The sequence below is a fragment of the Recurvomyces mirabilis genome (genome assembly GCF_035927965.1).
Source record: "Recurvomyces mirabilis strain CCFEE 5264 chromosome Unknown scaffold_13, whole genome shotgun sequence".
In the NCBI taxonomy this organism is placed as follows: Eukaryota; Fungi; Ascomycota; class Dothideomycetes; order Mycosphaerellales; family Teratosphaeriaceae; genus Recurvomyces; species Recurvomyces mirabilis.
Genome location: NW_027041947.1, coordinates 542,877 through 559,215, shown reverse-complemented (window position 1 = coordinate 559,215; position 16,339 = coordinate 542,877). Strand labels below are relative to the sequence as shown.

The 16,339-nt window shown below is 53.3% G+C and overlaps 6 protein-coding genes across 6 annotated transcripts; 1 reads left to right on the top strand and 5 right to left on the bottom strand.

The window, feature by feature from the left end:
- Positions 1 to 160: 160 nt before the first annotated feature.
- Positions 161 to 2,033, bottom strand: LTS14_005548 (uncharacterized protein; the record flags this gene model as incomplete). The annotated part of the gene is made up of 3 exons (XM_064838246.1): positions 161 to 688; positions 742 to 1,803; positions 1,860 to 2,033. The coding sequence occupies 3 exons, from the start codon at positions 2,031 to 2,033 to the stop codon at positions 161 to 163; spliced, it is 1,764 nt and encodes a 587-aa protein (XP_064694331.1).
- Positions 2,034 to 2,504: 471 nt separating this feature from the next.
- Positions 2,505 to 6,284, bottom strand: FUN30 (DNA-dependent ATPase fun30; the record flags this gene model as incomplete). The annotated part of the gene is made up of 1 exon (XM_064838245.1): positions 2,505 to 6,284. One exon carries the CDS (start codon positions 6,282 to 6,284, stop codon positions 2,505 to 2,507), a length of 3,780 nt encoding a protein of 1,259 aa, XP_064694330.1.
- A 335-nt stretch (positions 6,285 to 6,619) lies between these two features.
- VMA21 (vacuolar ATPase assembly integral membrane protein vma21) lies at positions 6,620 to 7,066 on the top strand (the record flags this gene model as incomplete). Its single annotated transcript, XM_064838244.1, has 2 exons — positions 6,620 to 6,770; positions 6,930 to 7,066. The coding sequence occupies 2 exons, from the start codon at positions 6,620 to 6,622 to the stop codon at positions 7,064 to 7,066; spliced, it is 288 nt and encodes a 95-aa protein (XP_064694329.1).
- Positions 7,067 to 7,537: 471 nt separating this feature from the next.
- LTS14_005545 (uncharacterized protein) lies at positions 7,538 to 8,591 on the bottom strand (the record flags this gene model as incomplete). The annotated part of the gene is made up of 3 exons (XM_064838243.1): positions 7,538 to 8,211; positions 8,264 to 8,383; positions 8,441 to 8,591. The coding sequence occupies 3 exons, from the start codon at positions 8,589 to 8,591 to the stop codon at positions 7,538 to 7,540; spliced, it is 945 nt and encodes a 314-aa protein (XP_064694328.1).
- Positions 8,592 to 10,525: 1,934 nt separating this feature from the next.
- OGG1 (8-oxoguanine glycosylase ogg1) lies at positions 10,526 to 11,758 on the bottom strand (the record flags this gene model as incomplete). The annotated part of the gene is made up of 1 exon (XM_064838242.1): positions 10,526 to 11,758. One exon carries the CDS (start codon positions 11,756 to 11,758, stop codon positions 10,526 to 10,528), a length of 1,233 nt encoding a protein of 410 aa, XP_064694327.1.
- A 1,639-nt stretch (positions 11,759 to 13,397) lies between these two features.
- Positions 13,398 to 14,000, bottom strand: LTS14_005543 (uncharacterized protein; the record flags this gene model as incomplete). Its single annotated transcript, XM_064838241.1, has 2 exons — positions 13,398 to 13,499; positions 13,593 to 14,000. 2 exons carry the CDS (start codon positions 13,998 to 14,000, stop codon positions 13,398 to 13,400), a joined length of 510 nt encoding a protein of 169 aa, XP_064694326.1.
- Positions 14,001 to 16,339: the final 2,339 nt, after the last annotated feature.

Genomic DNA, 16,339 nt, shown 5'->3' with positions numbered 1-16,339 from the left:
TTCTACAACACAGCATAGGTCCATGTAGCCACGAAATTACCAAGAGATCTTTCTCCCCATCCCTCGCGCAATAGTGATATCTTTGTAAGACGCCTTCCTCCACATCCCTCCAAACATCCTCGCTCGCACGCATACACATGTCAACAGCCCAATTCAAACTCTACTGAGCCGAGCTCCTCGTGCTCCTCTTGTTCACCTCATCCCTGACCTGCTCAGTGCCCGAAGCGACAGCGTCAGCGACCTGATCCTTGACCTGCTTCGCCTTAGCCTGAGCCTGATCTGCCTGCCTCTTGATCTCCTCCTTCGAAGGGGCGGCCGCGGCACCACCGCCAATCAGCCCACCAACGACCAGGATAAGCGTGACAAGACCAATAGCCAGACCACCAGCGACCTCGGGAACGAATCGGACAGCCTCCATGGGATCACGCTTGGCGATCTCGAAGAAGAGCTGGACCTTCTCCTTGACGTAGAAGACTGGGTCGTCCATGAACTTCAGGTCCAGAGGGCTCTTGGGGTCGGTAGACTTCTCATCAGGCTTGGGCTTCTCAGCCTCCTCTTCCTCCTTCTCGACGGCGACCTTGACATCGAAGGTCTCGGCTTGAAGAGCGGCGGCGTCGGACTCGGAGTGGCCGATGTAGATGTTGTCGAAGAGAATGTCGTTCTGCATGGTCCAGATCTCGAAGCCGATCTACGTAGTCATGTCAGCAGCTGCACCTCTCATGCAAATTTGGTACCACTTACAGCTCCCATAGGCTCAAACTTGGCAGGAGTCTTGTCGTCGAAGTAATCAGGGTTGGCGATCTTGCGAGGAGCCCACACACCCTTGTATGCCGGGTTGTCGATCTGAGGCGCGCTCCACTTGCCCTTGTACTCTGGGTTGCGGATCATTGGCTTCTCCCACGGGCCAAGACCAGAAACACCCTCACCCTTGGGGTTGGGGACCATAGGAGCGACCCAGTCGCCATCCTCCTCGTCTTCCCAATCCTCTGGCTTCTCAGCCTCGGGGTCAGCGACCATGGATGGCTCATCGACAAGCCAGTCCTCAGGCATGGTGGCCTCCTCGTCGACAACCTCGTATGGCGCATCCTCGTCCCAGTCCTCTGGCTTTTTGGCCTCAGGGTCTGCGATACGGGCCTCGTCAACCCAGGAGGAAGGCTTCTCGTCCTTGGCGTCATCAATTTCCTTCTCGGGGTTGACAGCCGGGCTGAAGTCCTCAAGAAGAGAGCCGTTCTTGACGCTGCCACCATCGATCTTGATCTCGAAAGTCTGGTCGGGGCGGACGATGAGGGTGTAGAGGGTGGTAGTTTTGGTGATGCGAGCTGGCGGTGGGTTGCTCAGGTGCTTCTCCTCGTACTCGCCAGTCTTCGGGTTCTTGTGGCGGAAGATGAAGTGAACCTTGTTGGTAGCGCCGCACTTGTCGGGACCGAACATGATGATGTAGGGAGAGGCGTTGGAGAACTCCTCGGCGTGGAGGGCCTTGTTGTCTTGAAGGAGCTTCATGTAGGCACCACCGCACTCAAGGCCGCCCTGGAGCTTGACCTCATATTGTACGACAAGAGTGTTGTCCTTGTTGGTGATGGCCTTGGGGAACTTGGCAGAGATGGCGTGATGGGCAGCCTTGTCCTTGAGTACGAGGCCCTTGTCGCCGTGCATACCGCGAAGGACGGAGGGCTCCTCGACACTCCAGGTGCCAACGTACGCCCACTCCTCTTCGGTGTTCTCCTTCTTGGCATGCGAGGCCTGCCATCTGCTATCCCAATCATCTGTGAACTGCTCAAGGAAAGGTGCCTTGAGGGTTGTGGGCTGGTGAAGCTGTTAGCACATGAAGACATAACATGTTCACTGTTTGTATGACTTACTGTGAAAGTTGGCTTGGCCACAGCGGAGGATGTGACCGACTCTACCACCGAGCCAACTGAGCTGGAAGCCTCAGCAGCAGCAGAAGAGACGGAAGATGCAGCATCCTCAAGGTCGTCTTGTGCATGTGAAATAGCTGCATAGCAGCCCAAGGCGAGAAGGGCGGTGACACGCATGATGGCGGTGTTGCCTCTCAGTGTGTAGAAAGAAAGATGACGAGAGAAGGGTGAATTCTTCTCAGGTCGATATGTGTGAGGGCGGAGGATATATAAGTCCAATCGACTTTGTGGAGGAATAAATTGAGGATTCGCGAGTGCCAGCTGGCTTGAAAGTCAAGCTCCGAGCGCATTGGAACGAAGGTGGGGAAAACGAAAGACGGCTCGCGGGTAGTACCGTCACACATGTCTGTTTGAGTAGCAATCACATGATCTCGATCACGAATGTGAACGCACGAGTTTGTTGCATATGGCAGTTCGAGATGCATGATCAAGGGAGACTTCTGGAAAGAGACTGAGCAGCTGTCTAATGTTATGTGACCTTTGTCTTCAGTGCGGCGATAAGTATTTACGTTCATGTTGCACTCACTCTCCCATTATAGCCCATATCCCTCATATACAATCATCTAACATATACCTCCCACACCCAGCTCAAAACTGTGCTTGCTTCGAAGCAACCATCACCCCACTACTCTCCAGCCCAGACTTGAACATATTCTTCAAATCCCCATCCCTGCCCTTGCCACCTTTCTTCTCATCCTTCGCCTTCGCCTCCTCTTTCCCATCCACCTCCACCTTCTGCAAACTCTCCAAAAACATCTTCTCAACCATCTTCCTCCCAACCTTCTCCGCTTCCTCCGTCCCATCACCAGCAACCTTCTCATCAAGCGCCAGCTTCGACTCACCCAGAGCATGAATTTGCTCTTCGATCGTACCCTTGGTCACAAGCCTAACCACCTCAACCTCACGTGTCTGACCAACACGATGAGCACGGTTTTCAGCCTGGATGTCGTCTTGCGGGTTAAAGCCAGAGTCGAAGATGATGACTTTATTCGCTGCAGCCAGGTTGATGCCTGCACCTCCAGCTCGAGTTGACAGCATGAAGACGGTGATGGTCTTGTCCTCATAAAATTGGTCAATCATATCCTGCCGCACCTCCATCTTGGTCGAGCCATCAAGCCGCATGAACTTGATACCCAGAGTCTCAAGCACAGCCTCAAGAATATCCATGAGCGTGGTGAATTGTGAGAAGACTAGCACGCGATCGCTGTTCTTGGCATATGCCGTGACAAGCTCCTCGAACTTCTTCACCTTGCCGCTGTCCATCCACTCTCTCTTCTTAAGCGTGTAGCGATCAAGATATGGCCTCTCAGCACAGAACTTGTGCAGCCCGTAATCGCCTCCCTCAAGCTTCTGGCCAGTCTTAGCCTCGCCATTGATGTAAGCGCGAACCTTCTCTGGCGGGTTAGTAGAGAACTCCTCATGTCGGACGAGCGCTGACACAATCTTGTCGATCTTGGCATCGGTGTATATACGTCGACTCAGGAGCGGCTGAATCGCAGCTTTACGAAGAGACATCATAATATTTGAGCTCTTCTTGGCTCGCTCGGCAGCCCTACCTGATTGGAGGGCTTCCCTAGCTTCGACGATAAGACCATTGTAGAAACTGGCTTGCGTGGCGGTCATGTCACACCACTCGACTCGACTATGCTTAGCTGGAAGTTCCAGGACCTGCGCCTTCTTTCGCCGTAGGATGAAAGGCGTCATCATGGTGCGCGCGCGTGCAATACGATCAGCTGCCAGCATAGCCGTATTGCTAGTATCCTTCGTGCTTGCCTTCTGGTCGAAGATGAAATTAAGCCTATCCCGCTTCTCATGGAAAATGCCCGGCATGATGAAGGCGAGGATGGCCACGAGTTCCTGTAGATTGTTCTGCAGTGGTGTGCCAGTAAGCAATAGCCTAAAGTCTGCCTTGATCTTCGCAAGTTGCTGGTAACGATCCGTAGTTGGATTGCGAAGCAGATGTGCTTCGTCGAACACGCAGACCGCGGGATCGATTTGCTTCCGCAAGAACTGGTTGTCTTCGACTTTGACGGCGACATCGTAGGTGGTCACGACGACATCGATCTCGTGGAACTCGTCCTCGATTCTCACACGTTGCTCAGCGCGCTCTGCCTGCGTGCCATAGTAAGGGACTACACGAAGGTCTGGGGCGAAGCGGCCGAACTCTCGTAGCCAATTGGCGATCGTCGACCCAGGCACAATGATGAGGTGCACGCCGTCGACTTCTGATTCTTGCAAATGTGCAAGGAACGAGATGACCTGACAAGTCTTGCCGAGACCCATGTCATCGGCGAGGATACAGGAGATCTTCTTGTCCCACAGAAGATTCAACCAATTTAGACCCACAAGCTGATAATCTTTCAGCCTAAGAACCTGATCCATAGTCTTCGGCTGCTTCAGGAAGTTGCCCCTCCTGGCTGGTAAGTCATCGGAAGATGTCGAGCTCGCTGGAGTGCCGATCCCAGAGTCATGTGCATCATCCAGATTCATGAGCTCCAGCTCTCCATCGTCACGATTCATGCTCCAACCCTTCAATGCCTTCTGTATCGGCTTGGCAATCTTGGCGCACTCCTCTACCAGCTCATCGACAGCTTCATAGCCAGCCAACATAGCCCACGAGTCGTCGACTAGCTTATCACCAATCGGTCTAGACCGCGACTTTGGTCCAGCTTTGCTGACCGTGCGGACGACATCCACACTGGCGAAGGGTCGCTGCTCAATGACGAAAGCAGTGATGTCCTCCGGCTGGCCAGAGAGCTCGGATAGTTCTCGTGCAGTGGCATCGTTGAACATCTTGAGCAGGCGCGTTTCGAAAGCTGATTCGACAGGAGCCACTTCCTCGACGTCTTCACTTACATCCCTACCTACACCCGAGTCGTCATCGTCCTCGTCGTCGTCGATGGTGATTACAGCCCTCTGCTTTTGCTGAATCTTTTGCCTCGGCTGAGGCGGCTTCTGTGCCGGCGGCGAAGAAGGCGGACTTGGCTCTCGATTGGGCTTCCGTCCCTTGAGTAGCCTACCTTTCGGTCTGACCTCCTCCTCGTCCTCTTCTTCCGACTCATCAGCGAGGGTAGGACGTGACGGCTTGCGCTGAGTAGCACCATAGCGCTCCGCAATCGTTTTCGAGGGGATCTTGACCTCCTGCTTGGCAGTTGGTCGTGGAGCTTGCGATGCTTGCAATTGTGAGGACTTGCTCATGGCGACACCACGTCTCATGACTGGACTCATAGTCGACAGCTCATCTGGGCCATCATCGGGGCCGTCATTCCGCCTCCCACCGACGTCACTGAAAGGCGGTGGGTCCTCTGTCGTAGCTAGCCATTCCATGGCATCATCTACGTTGCCACGCTTGGCAGCAAGAGCATCATGACAACGCTGCACGCTCTCGTCCGTCAAGATCAGGCGTATGCTCTCTATCTTCTTCCGTACGATATAGTCCTCAACATCCTCGAGAGTCCTGTATCGTACGGCATTGACCGGAACAGCACGTGCGGGCATCTGCTGACGTTGCTGTGGCCGTACATGACGTGTGACACCGCCATATGATGCTGCTAAATCATCTGCAGCAGGACGCCTGTATTGATTTTGATGACTCGAGTCGTGCGTAAAGCCAGCCATGAGACTAGCAAAGGTGCTTGGCCCGCCACTCGAAGCAACCGGTCGAGGCGACTCGCGGATTGTCTGATCGCTACTGGGAGCACTGCTCCTGTTTGGCGTGGAGTCGAGCCCACGTCCACCATTCCGAAACACAGTCGGTCTGATATTCGAGCTCAAGCCTTGCGTTTCTTCGTCAGAGCTATGCAGTACTGGTGGGTCGTCATCGCTGTCATCGAGTGCGATAGGCGTCGGCCGAGACTGCACACCCAAAGGTTGGCGAAAGTTTGTGCCTGCCGGCGCAAGTGCTTGTGATAGGTAGCTGCCTCTTGGTCTCTTGAAAACAGGATGTGCAGGCCCTGCTGGCGCAGGAGAGACAGTAGCTGCAGCTGGAGGAGAACTCCGACCGACCAGAACGTCACTACTCGGAGGGGACGGTCTCTTTTGAGTGAGTGGCTGTGTAGGCTGTGTGACGTGCTGCGATCGTTGCTGGGAAGACAGTAATTGTGTAGGTTGTGTCATATGAGCTGTTCGCTGTGGCTGCTGCGTGCCTCTCATGGTCATCGAGTCCATATCTGTGTGAAAGGCGCTCGCCGGGTATGACAGTTGCTTCGACTTGGCAGCGGCCAGCGGCATGGTAGCAAGAGTCTCATAGTCCTCCTCGCCGACGAGGTCGTCGCCGCTGTCGTTCTCCGAGTCCCAAGGTTTGGCTGTACCATTCAGTCTCCTCCTCTTATTCGGCGTCGAGTCAGATATAGGATCCGAGTCCGCCATCGTGTGGATTCGTGGTCGTGATTCGTGAAGGTGCGATTCGATGTCTGTCCGGTGAAGCACATACGCTGTTGCACTCTATGCGTCTGTCGATCGTGCTTGAAGCCTTGTTGCTTAGAGGAGCACCACGCAAAGCACACTCCCCATCCAATGAACCGTGTGTGGAAATATATAGTCAGTGAATGGAGAAAAGCCCAAAGAAGTCCGTGTAACACAAGAGCACGCGAGACGCGAGTGAAGTCTCTCGCTAGCGCGGCGCAGCAAGCAGCAGAAGCCGACGTCAATCAAAGGCTACCACGAAACAAAGAAAGAGTATTCACCATTCACAAGATCGAATTATGGCGACGCAAAGAAGAATCATATCAGAGGAAAAGACCGCCCTCGACCAAGACGACACCGCGAACATCAAGAGCGATGTTACACCCGCCGTGGCTCCGTACGCAAATACCAACAACATATGCTGCACGGGACATCACGAGGCTGATATGAGTATGATAGCGCCACCATAGCAAAACTCCTAGGCTTCACCTTCGCCATGATCACTCTACCGCTAGGATCCTACTTTGCATCTGTCAATCTCTTGTTCTCCGGTACATACTCACATTTCACATCTCACCCAGGACACCTCCAAGACTGACACACGTCTAGGCAACGCAACATACGCCGGAGCCCTAGCAGCAATCATGGCCAACGTCGTCCTGATCGGCTACATCATCGTCGCCTTCCAAGACGACAAGACGGAACGAGAAATGGACGCTGCTGACGAGAAGAAGAAATCACGATGAGGCAGGGACGACTTCAAGATGCGGCGTGTCTGGGCGCTGGAAATGCTTCATTACAGTTCGAATTGTGGATCACGCAGAAGCACCGCCCGTGTGATTTTGTCTACTCCTGCTCCAACCACATGCATATGCTTCTCAAATTTTTCGTGGTCGAGGAGTCGAGTGATTCGCCCCTTCGAAGTCTGCTTCAGCTCTGACGGTATCCATTTTCGGTGTGCTGATGCAAACGTGAGACGCTACCGGCAGTCCTGCCGTTACTTCCAACGTGCACACCACCATCTCCTTTCGCATCGTATACAGGCTTATAGTTGCTGCCATGCTGAACAATACTCGCCACCCAAACACCCAGAAACGCCTGGCGATGCAAGATTATCCACTCCCACAATTTCAACGCCATCAATAAACAATTTCATGGCCTCCAGAGCACTGTGCAGCCCAAGTTCGTGATTGTTCGTATCGATGCTTTAGTGGTTACTACTCCTTCTTACTAAAGCGGCGCTTCAACCACCCCTTCTTCTTCTCTTCCTGCCCAGGCTTGCCCCTCGCAGCCGAAGGCAGCTTGCCCGGAGGCGGCGGGGCAATAGGCTCACCCGTAGCATTTCCCAGCGGAATCGGACGGCGCGGAGCCGGCTGTTGAGGGTACTGCACCGGTCCACCATACGCCGGTCCAGCACTACCTTCCTCCGTGATAGGTGCGCGACTGTTATAACCATTCTGTCCGTATCCGCCGCCATTGTTGCCGTACACGTTCCGGTCAATCGAGCTATTCTCGCTACTAGGGTCTGTGCTGTTCGCCCAGGGACCCGTGCTATCGCTGCCATCGGTGTTCATCGTATTCTGGCTCTGATGGTAGTTGTGCTGGCCGTATGGTCGTTGTTGGTGTGAAGGCATGGCGCCTTCGGACATGACGCGGTTGCCGTATCGGTGGCGTTGTTGGCCTGGGCTACCACCGAATTGGCTGTCGGGTCGGCGGTCACCGTAGTAGCCTCCGCTCATAGCGGAGTGTCGACCAGGGCTTGGACCGGACTCGTAGCCTGTGAACAGGTTGTTGGCGGTTGATCGGCGTTTGGAGTTACGCTGGGAAGACTCACCGAAGTAGGCACTACTTCTCCTGCTGCCATTTTGGTTGCTGGGGTCATGTGCTGGTTCTGTAGAGTGTCAGATGTAGCTCTTATCTCCACCTGATCCATGCCAACTTACGAGAAGCTAGGTATGATGATCTTCTTTTGTACCCATTATCGATGGCCTTCTCAAATGATCGAATTGTGTCTAATGGTCTCTCCAGACGGGGACGAGTTGGGTTGGACAAGTCAGGGTCAACTGTTGATGAGCATTAGCAAGAGGACTAGGATCTTCACTTCGATATTCTGAGCTTACCAATGACATTGCCGTTGACATCCTTATGCGATCCAGATCGTAGTGATGCGAGCGTCGACTGCTCGGTAAGGTTGAGTACTTTGCTCACATCAGCATCACTCTGAATGCCAGTAATGTTGACGTTCGTGGCAGCACGCTCGATGTCCGTCATGATGAAGATCTGATTGACATAAGGTCAAGAAATACGAGAAGCTCCAAGCTCAAGCAAAAAAAGTTATCGACAGCTAAAGCTCAATGATGCAAGGAACGATATCACGCAACCAGTGTCATAACGGGGAAGGATGTCTTACCACCGGGTTGCGCCTCATTGAGCGCAGCATTGGGATTAGCTTTGCTTGTGTTCTTATAGATACTATCGCGACGAGCCTTGTCCTCCGGCGACTCGGTCAGGTCCACTTTTCCCTTGGAGCCAGCGCTCTTATCGCTGCGAAAGGAGAAGCCGCGCGAACGTGCACGCGGCGATGATGACGGCGGCTGGTCCATGCCCGGCGGTGATGGTTGGTGCCGCGTTGAATGTCTGGGGAAGTAGTGGCGTGGGCGGGTCTGAGTCCGTCTGTTTCGGCGGTGGACAGGGTGCGGTTCGTGATCGTCGTTCGTTGAAGCTGGATGTGTCGGGGAATTGGTCGGATGCGCTACCAGCTGTAGTGACGGACTCAACGGTCTGAAGCGGTGCGTAGCGACAAACGCAGTGACTGTCTGATGATCCTGGGCCGGCTGTTCAGGTGGCGGCGATTATCCACGTGCTTGTCAAAACGAGCGTGTGTCTTCCAGACTGGTTGACGATGATGGAGGAGGTGAAAAAAGCTATGAGAACGAGCAGAGCTACTGGCAGGCGAACTAATGCTTCCCGCATGAATATTAAATAAAGCTATGGTGTACGCGCAGCCTCCGAGAGCCCGATTGTGCAGCGGCCTGCGTGTGTGAGATGCTGCCGCGCGGAGTGGCTCGACGTACGATTGGAACAAGCTCCGGCTGGGTGGCTGGGATCCTCTTTCGACGTGGGGTTTGGCTTTAGCGTGGTAATTGATGGCGATTAGACACGAAGTGCATAAAGAGGTTGCATGAGTCTAGGTCGTGTTGGCGGTCTATGGAAAACTGGACGGAAAACTGGACGGATTGCTTTGAAGTTGGCAGCAACATTCGGTCATCACCGTGGCACGCCTCGCTCCTGGCAATATTAATCACAAGCAGACATGGACATGTAGCTGGGCAGCACGATTTGCTTGTTCAACATGATTTGCAAAGCTCTCAACCAAAATACATGCAATGTACATGGATACTTGCATGCCCGCGAATGCGAGTCTCGGGTTTTTTTGATTCTCGACCTATCAGAGCTTTCTACACTGTCGTTTGAGCGACGATCCTGCTACATTCCTACCGCTTTTCTGTTCCGTTGTAGACGCTTTTTGATCTACAAAGACGCTACTGTAGAAACAATAAAATTGCCACTCTGCGTAACTGGACTCTCGCGGCACAGAGGTCGACGTTTTCAAGGGTGTTTTTCTTGGCTCCACGCGTCGAGGCCGGTCATCTTTGCATATTGAGCTCATTGGTCGTTAGATATCTCAAGCTAGAGGACGCCCCCGTCTTGGCAGCCTCATTCTTGAATTCCGCCAGAAACGACTTTCTTTGGTCTCGCACGCGTGCCATGAAGCAGATCTTTGTGATTTGAACACACGACGATGATATTTCACCCGAGCTCTTTCTTGCGGATGTGCACATCAGTCTGTGATGTTTGACATGAATGCGCGAGAGAGGGTGGTTGAGCAAAAGTCTCACCGAAGAGATCTCCATCATCACGTGAGTACCACACCTGACCAGCACTATCACTTCATATGCACTCATTGCTCTCCTTCTCCCGATCCGTCAGGCACCTGGGTGACACGGTCGTGCACGTTCAAGCTTGCATAGCTATAAGCACCAGTGAATACATGTTCACCATGTGGTCGTCGCAAAAATGACCATCACAAGCTACAGGCCCCTGAAAGTGAGGCGAGAGAGTGCGCTTCGAGCCACTCGAAAGCTGGGAACGAAGGCGACTGCCACGCATATACACGACTTCACGATATTACTCCAGCGCTACATCTACACCTTCCTCCTCCGCTTCGTCTTCCTCACAACCTTTCCTTCCACCTCCAGCACTTTCCTCTCACCCTCCTCAAACTCCCGCTTAATTCCCCTCTCCACCACCTTCACCTCCTTCTCAACCACCGTCTCCACCTCCTCGCCCTCCTCTACCTTAACCTCAACATCCTCTTCCTTCTTCTCAACTTTAGCAACCAATCTCTCACCAAACGCCCTCAAATCCGCAGTAAAAAGCACACTATGCGCCCAGCCCGCCTCTTTGCCCCATAGACTCCTGAACTTCGCTCCCACGGCATCGTACGTCGCTTTCGTCAAGCTAGCATGCTTGCCCTTGCCGAACTTGTAGTCTCGTTGTGCGATTTGCCAGACGTGGGTATCTACTGGTACTGCTTCACCCCAGCCTAAACCCATAAGGCAGACGCAGTCGGCGACTTTGGGACCAACGCCTTGAAGTTCCAGGAGCGCTTCGTGGGCTTCTCGATAGCCTTCGCGACCTTCTGGAGCCCACTCGCCTGCTGGGAGTGCTTTTGCGCCAAGGAGAGGCGACTCGGGGTTGCGGAGAGACTCTAGCCATCCCTTCGGCTTCTCACTGACAATTCGTGCCGTCGTCGCGAGGTATTTTGCTCGGTACCCGAATCCTAGCGACCGTAGTTTTGCTTCTACCCCTTCTTGTGCGAGTGTCTCAGGCTCTGGAAAATCGTGGTAGGGTTCTCCTTCGAAGTGGCCGAGTAAGGGGCCGTAGTTTATGCAAAGCTTGTGTATCATTTGACTGATCCGTATGATGTTGTTGTTACTGCTGCATATGAAGCCCACTAATGCCTCCCAAGCGTCCTGCTTCAGTATTCGTACGCCAGCGAACTTTGGCGCCTTCTTGGCAAAGTTCGCGTCTGCTGCTGACCATTGCTGGTATAGTTCTGTCAGGTTCGGCGTAAGGTTGAAGTAGTGCTTCAGGAGGTCAAGGGTATCATCGTTCGTCTCGGGTGCAACCGACGGCGGATTCGAGCTTGGCGGTGTAGGTGGGGTCTGTAGTGCCGACGGCGGTATTGACTTGTAGTGGAGGTATTCCGGATCCTGATGGAGACATAGTATGCGGTTGTGTAGGGCCATGGACCAGACGCCCGCATCGCTCTTGCGCCATCGGAAGGATTGGCCGCAGCGGAGACTGGTGTTGATGCACAGTTCTTTGAGGGAGACGGGCAGCTTGTGCCATTCGGCGAGGTTGAGGGCGCCCATGATAGAATCCTGTGATTGTCGTGGTGGTGGATGAGCTATGCCAGTACTTCATGGAAGTTCTGAGGATGAGCCTCGGGAAGGAGTCCGAGAGTCGCGACTTGGTGACGTGACTCGCGACAGTTTCGCGAACTGCTTTTACACCTCGACTGCACTCTGAGCCTCTGAGGGAGATTTGCATCCAGAACGCTGTGGCTGTAAGAGTTTACATTTACATAAGAATGAATAATACACTGGTAGACTATGCGCTCTATCATACGATACTCCATCGGACGATATCCCGTCTGACGACATTCCTTGGATCGAGCAAGAAAGAAACATATTTGCAGGACGCATCTAGCTGACGATGCGACCAGTACCGCTGAAGTGATCAACGGTGCACGTACTCGACCGCTACTTGAGCAAGTCTGAGTCCGCGATCAAAGCCACCTAGGAAGCATCTCATTCATTGCCATGCCCTCAGCTGGGCACCCATTGGTATCTGACCAGATGGTAGATCCACATTGTATGACAGTCACAGGAACGATCAGACCACGACAGAACCAGTTTCACTGCCATTCGGAGAATCCGTCACGAAGCGATAGGGCTTCTCGTCTACTGGCAGATCCGTACATGTAACATATCAGCAGGACACTCAACTACCCATCACACTTGCGACGAACTCAGCAAGGTCCCCCCCTTCAGCAGCTTCCGTACTACCAGAAGCCTGAAATCGCTTGAAAACAAACCTGAGCATCATTCTGGTGCTTTCCAGATCTTTTGCCAACGGCGCGCACGTGGTGCAACACTCAACGCCGTCAGAAGGCGTGATACTGGTGAATTGAGCCTTGAGGTGCCGTTCGAGTAGATCGAATTGCGACTGCAAAGCGCTTAGATGCATGGACGACGTTTCGAGTGGTGGCATTGAGCTTGAGCTTCGACTGCTGTCGGCTGACGATGGTAGGAGAGGTGGAAAACCAGTGGACTGTGCCATGCATACTGGAGTCGCGTCGCTGAGCTTGATCTTCGCTGAGCCATCTGAAGTAGCGTGCAGGCCTTCTGAGCTGGTCTGAAGTTGCGATGTCTCGGGCCACATGACCTCACCGTAGGCATCGCAAAGAGGTGGATCGTTCATCAGTAAGTCTGATCGGTTCCCTGCTCGTCATATCGCCCAAATTGGCTGATGTCAAGATAATGTGCCGCCGACTGCTGCCCAAGGCCTTGATGCAAGTAGTCCGGCATGACAGTGTCCGACTGGACTCCAAAGCAGGACTCCGCAGCGGTGAATGGAAAACCGCCGGGGACATCGACAAACTCCTGAGGTAACGCATGCTCCGGGATATATCAGGCGGTAGATACCAAGCCATTGTCGTTTCGAGGTCGTTGTGCAACCACACAGACCTGTACTGATCGTATCTCTGGGTATATGGCGGCGGCAGCTGCTGTCACGACATGCTTTGTCGTGGCTGTGCTCTTGCAATTCTTGCGCCGACCCGAAACGCATGACACAAGCAGCGCATACGAAAATGCGGTGCTCAGCGCTCTGAAGATGTTTCCTATTTCAATCAGCGAAGTACGATTCTGGTCGATCAGGGTTGGACCTACAGTAGTTTTGATATGAAGGCATACGACATCTCATGATGTCGATACTCATGTGGAGCACCTATGTAGAATGGACATTGTAGGCCTTGAGGCCTGCATCGTGCTTGGGGATCCTTGCTTCGCCGTGGTCGCTTGCCCCGATCCCCATCTCCACTAGAAGCATCTGTCTCGGAGGCTTCTTCCTGGTTGATCAGCCTGTCGACCTGTCGCTTGCCGCCTTCTTGCGCGGAGTGCTCGTACCAGGTGTATCACTTACCCTCTGTCTCGCAGACTGGCTGGCACCGGGAGAAGTGCCGGGAGTGGTATCAGCACCATCAACGAGAGCATGGTCCTTCGTATGCAATGACTGAACATGCGGCGGTGAGCTGACAGCTGTCTTCTTACGCTGCGTGTAGTATAGTGGGAAATCTTCTTTGCAATGCAGGAAAGCTTGTAGCGGCGTTTTGTGTGGTACCATACTAGATGCTGAGCTACTGGGCCTAGCATCATCTCGAGCTTGCTGAGCTGGCAGATCATCAGCTTCGGTGATGACAGAGAGGAGAAGATCCAGTCGGCTTTGCAAGCTGTTCGCATTTGGCAATGTGTCGGCGGAGCTGTTGCTGCGGTCAGGTGTGCTCACATTAGAGGCGTGATGGAGGTCCGCATCAATAGAATGCTCTTCCATGGCTGATTACTGATCCCGTCGTGAAGAGCAGCGGCTTTGTTGGTCTGCATGTTGAGCTCCATTGTCTACATCGCCGAGGTTTGTTGACGTGCCGGGCGAGAGAAGACCGGAGCCGTGTAGAGGAGAGACCAGAGATGCCTGGTCGCAGTGTCTGTTAGCAGGGTCACGGCTGTCAAGGATGTCCACGAGTTTGCATTCGCTCATGATGTTACCAGCCCGGGGTTGGCCATCAGACTCCACAGCAGCAGAGATGCTTGGAGCCTGAATAAGATCGGCAGTGCTTTGGTCCGTTGTTCTCCTGAGAGGTGCGTGATTATTCCTAGATTCCAGTGTACAAGAAGCACAAATCGTCTGGCCATCATTGATGCGGGACTCGTACACCAAAAAGAATGAATCGCATTGACTGCATCTGTGGCATTTCCCCTCATGTTTGGGACATGACAAAACATCCCCGTACTCCTGTCTCTGTAGCTGCGGCTTTGCTGCTCTTCGCAGCACTCCGTAGATTCATCTTAAGTTGAGAAGTTCCGGGTATTCTGCGAGCTGGAGTAGGCCAGGACCTGGGTTGAAGGACCGTTGTAGGCGAGGCTTACCCGGTTCAACGGCCTTGAAGGAGTCCTTATGGCGACGAAGCAAACGCAGACTGGTCGCTGATGAGTGATCCCCTGGCCTTTTTCTTCCAAATTTAGCAGGCATGTTGTCACCGATGGAGTTTCCAATCGAAGTATCATCTCTCGTCTCAAGAATTTGCTTCGGCGAAAGATTTCCATATTTGTCCAGCTTACGCGGTCTATAAACCCAGATGAACCACAGAACATCTTTTACGATATCCAGAAGGTGAGTGGCAAGCGGCGTGGGACCCAGGGACAATAGTACTGCCGTGGTGCGCACCATGTGCATAAGGAACGCTGCCCGACCATCCAGGGAGGTCGGCACGGGTCGAAATATCAAGGCAGCCATGAAGACCAATGCTATTATCAGTGCAAGGGGCGCCATTGCAAGACCTGTCAAGCTGGATGGAGCGGCTCTGTAGATGAGTACAGGCAGGTAGAATAGATGCCAGCACAGGGCAAGCGTCAGTAAGGTCGCAATTGTGTAATGCTCCACATCCGACAGAACGGCTCTCCAAGTCCTGTCGGATCGTTCGTACCAAGGACGGCTTGACCATTCTTTCGATCGAACAGCAACGTCGGAGCTCTTACTGCGTGAAGGACTTCTGTGTGCTTCCAATGAGTAGGGCGCCATTCGGTGTCGTATGTGTCAGCAGTAACATCCAATTCTTTCATGCAACGAGCAATCTGGTTCTGCGAGTTCGTATCAACAAGCAATCCCTTCAAATGGCCTGTGCCGTAATGAGATGCAGCAGAAGTACATTGCCCGATGCTTCCCGTAAGGCTGGCATTGTGGCGCAATCAGTGACCAGTCACTGACCTACATGCTCCATCGCCGTCTAGGCTCATAACAGCAGCAGCAAAGCACTTTTTAGCCACTGCTCGCAATCTGCATACAGCTGCATGCCCTCGTAATGTACGAGGGTATGTTGACTTCCTGCTCACTAGGGTTGTTGTTCGTGATTAGTGACTGGCTCAGGAGGAAGCACACACTCCCTGCGGCCACAAGTCGTGGCTCAATGACAAAGCGAATCCTTCGGGCTTGCGTGTAGTGAAGAACTCATAGGGTACTGTCACACTACTGACCGCACATAGAGTCGCTGTGACAAGGCCAGTGGCATCGACAGACCTGTATGCCACCCTTGACTGTAGATATAAGAAGCAACATGTATTCCTTCTGTAGCCATCACCAAAACGCCCAACTGCTGCTTCGTTTCGTCCCTCGTACCTATTTGATGAGTACAGTGAGATTATACTTTCACCGCGATGTCCTACCGAGCGTATCTGAATGACACCGAGAGTTGGACGGCAATGCATAAGCCTCCCTCTGACCAGCGTCCTTACGATGGTCCGACTACTTCCGGCCAAGCGACCATCGCCACTTCCACCCAGACCGGTAACCTAACTCTCGATTCGGACTTCCAAGTGGGTTCTTGCTCGAGTACTCTGGACGTACAAGACACCAGTGCATCGGCTTTGCTCGCTGATCTTCAATGTGCTTGGCCGGCTTGGGACGTATCGGACATGGAACATGGTAAAGATGAGATCCAATCTTGGAATCACCTAGGCAGTCATGCACTAGACTCATCAGCAACATCCCGCATAGTGCCGTTGGCACCATGTGCCATGTGTGGTACCCTTCCCAAAAACGAAAGTGATGCAAAGTAAGCCTCCTTCTCATGGAGGAATATGCTGAAAAGATCTGACAGATAGAACAGGCGACATGCA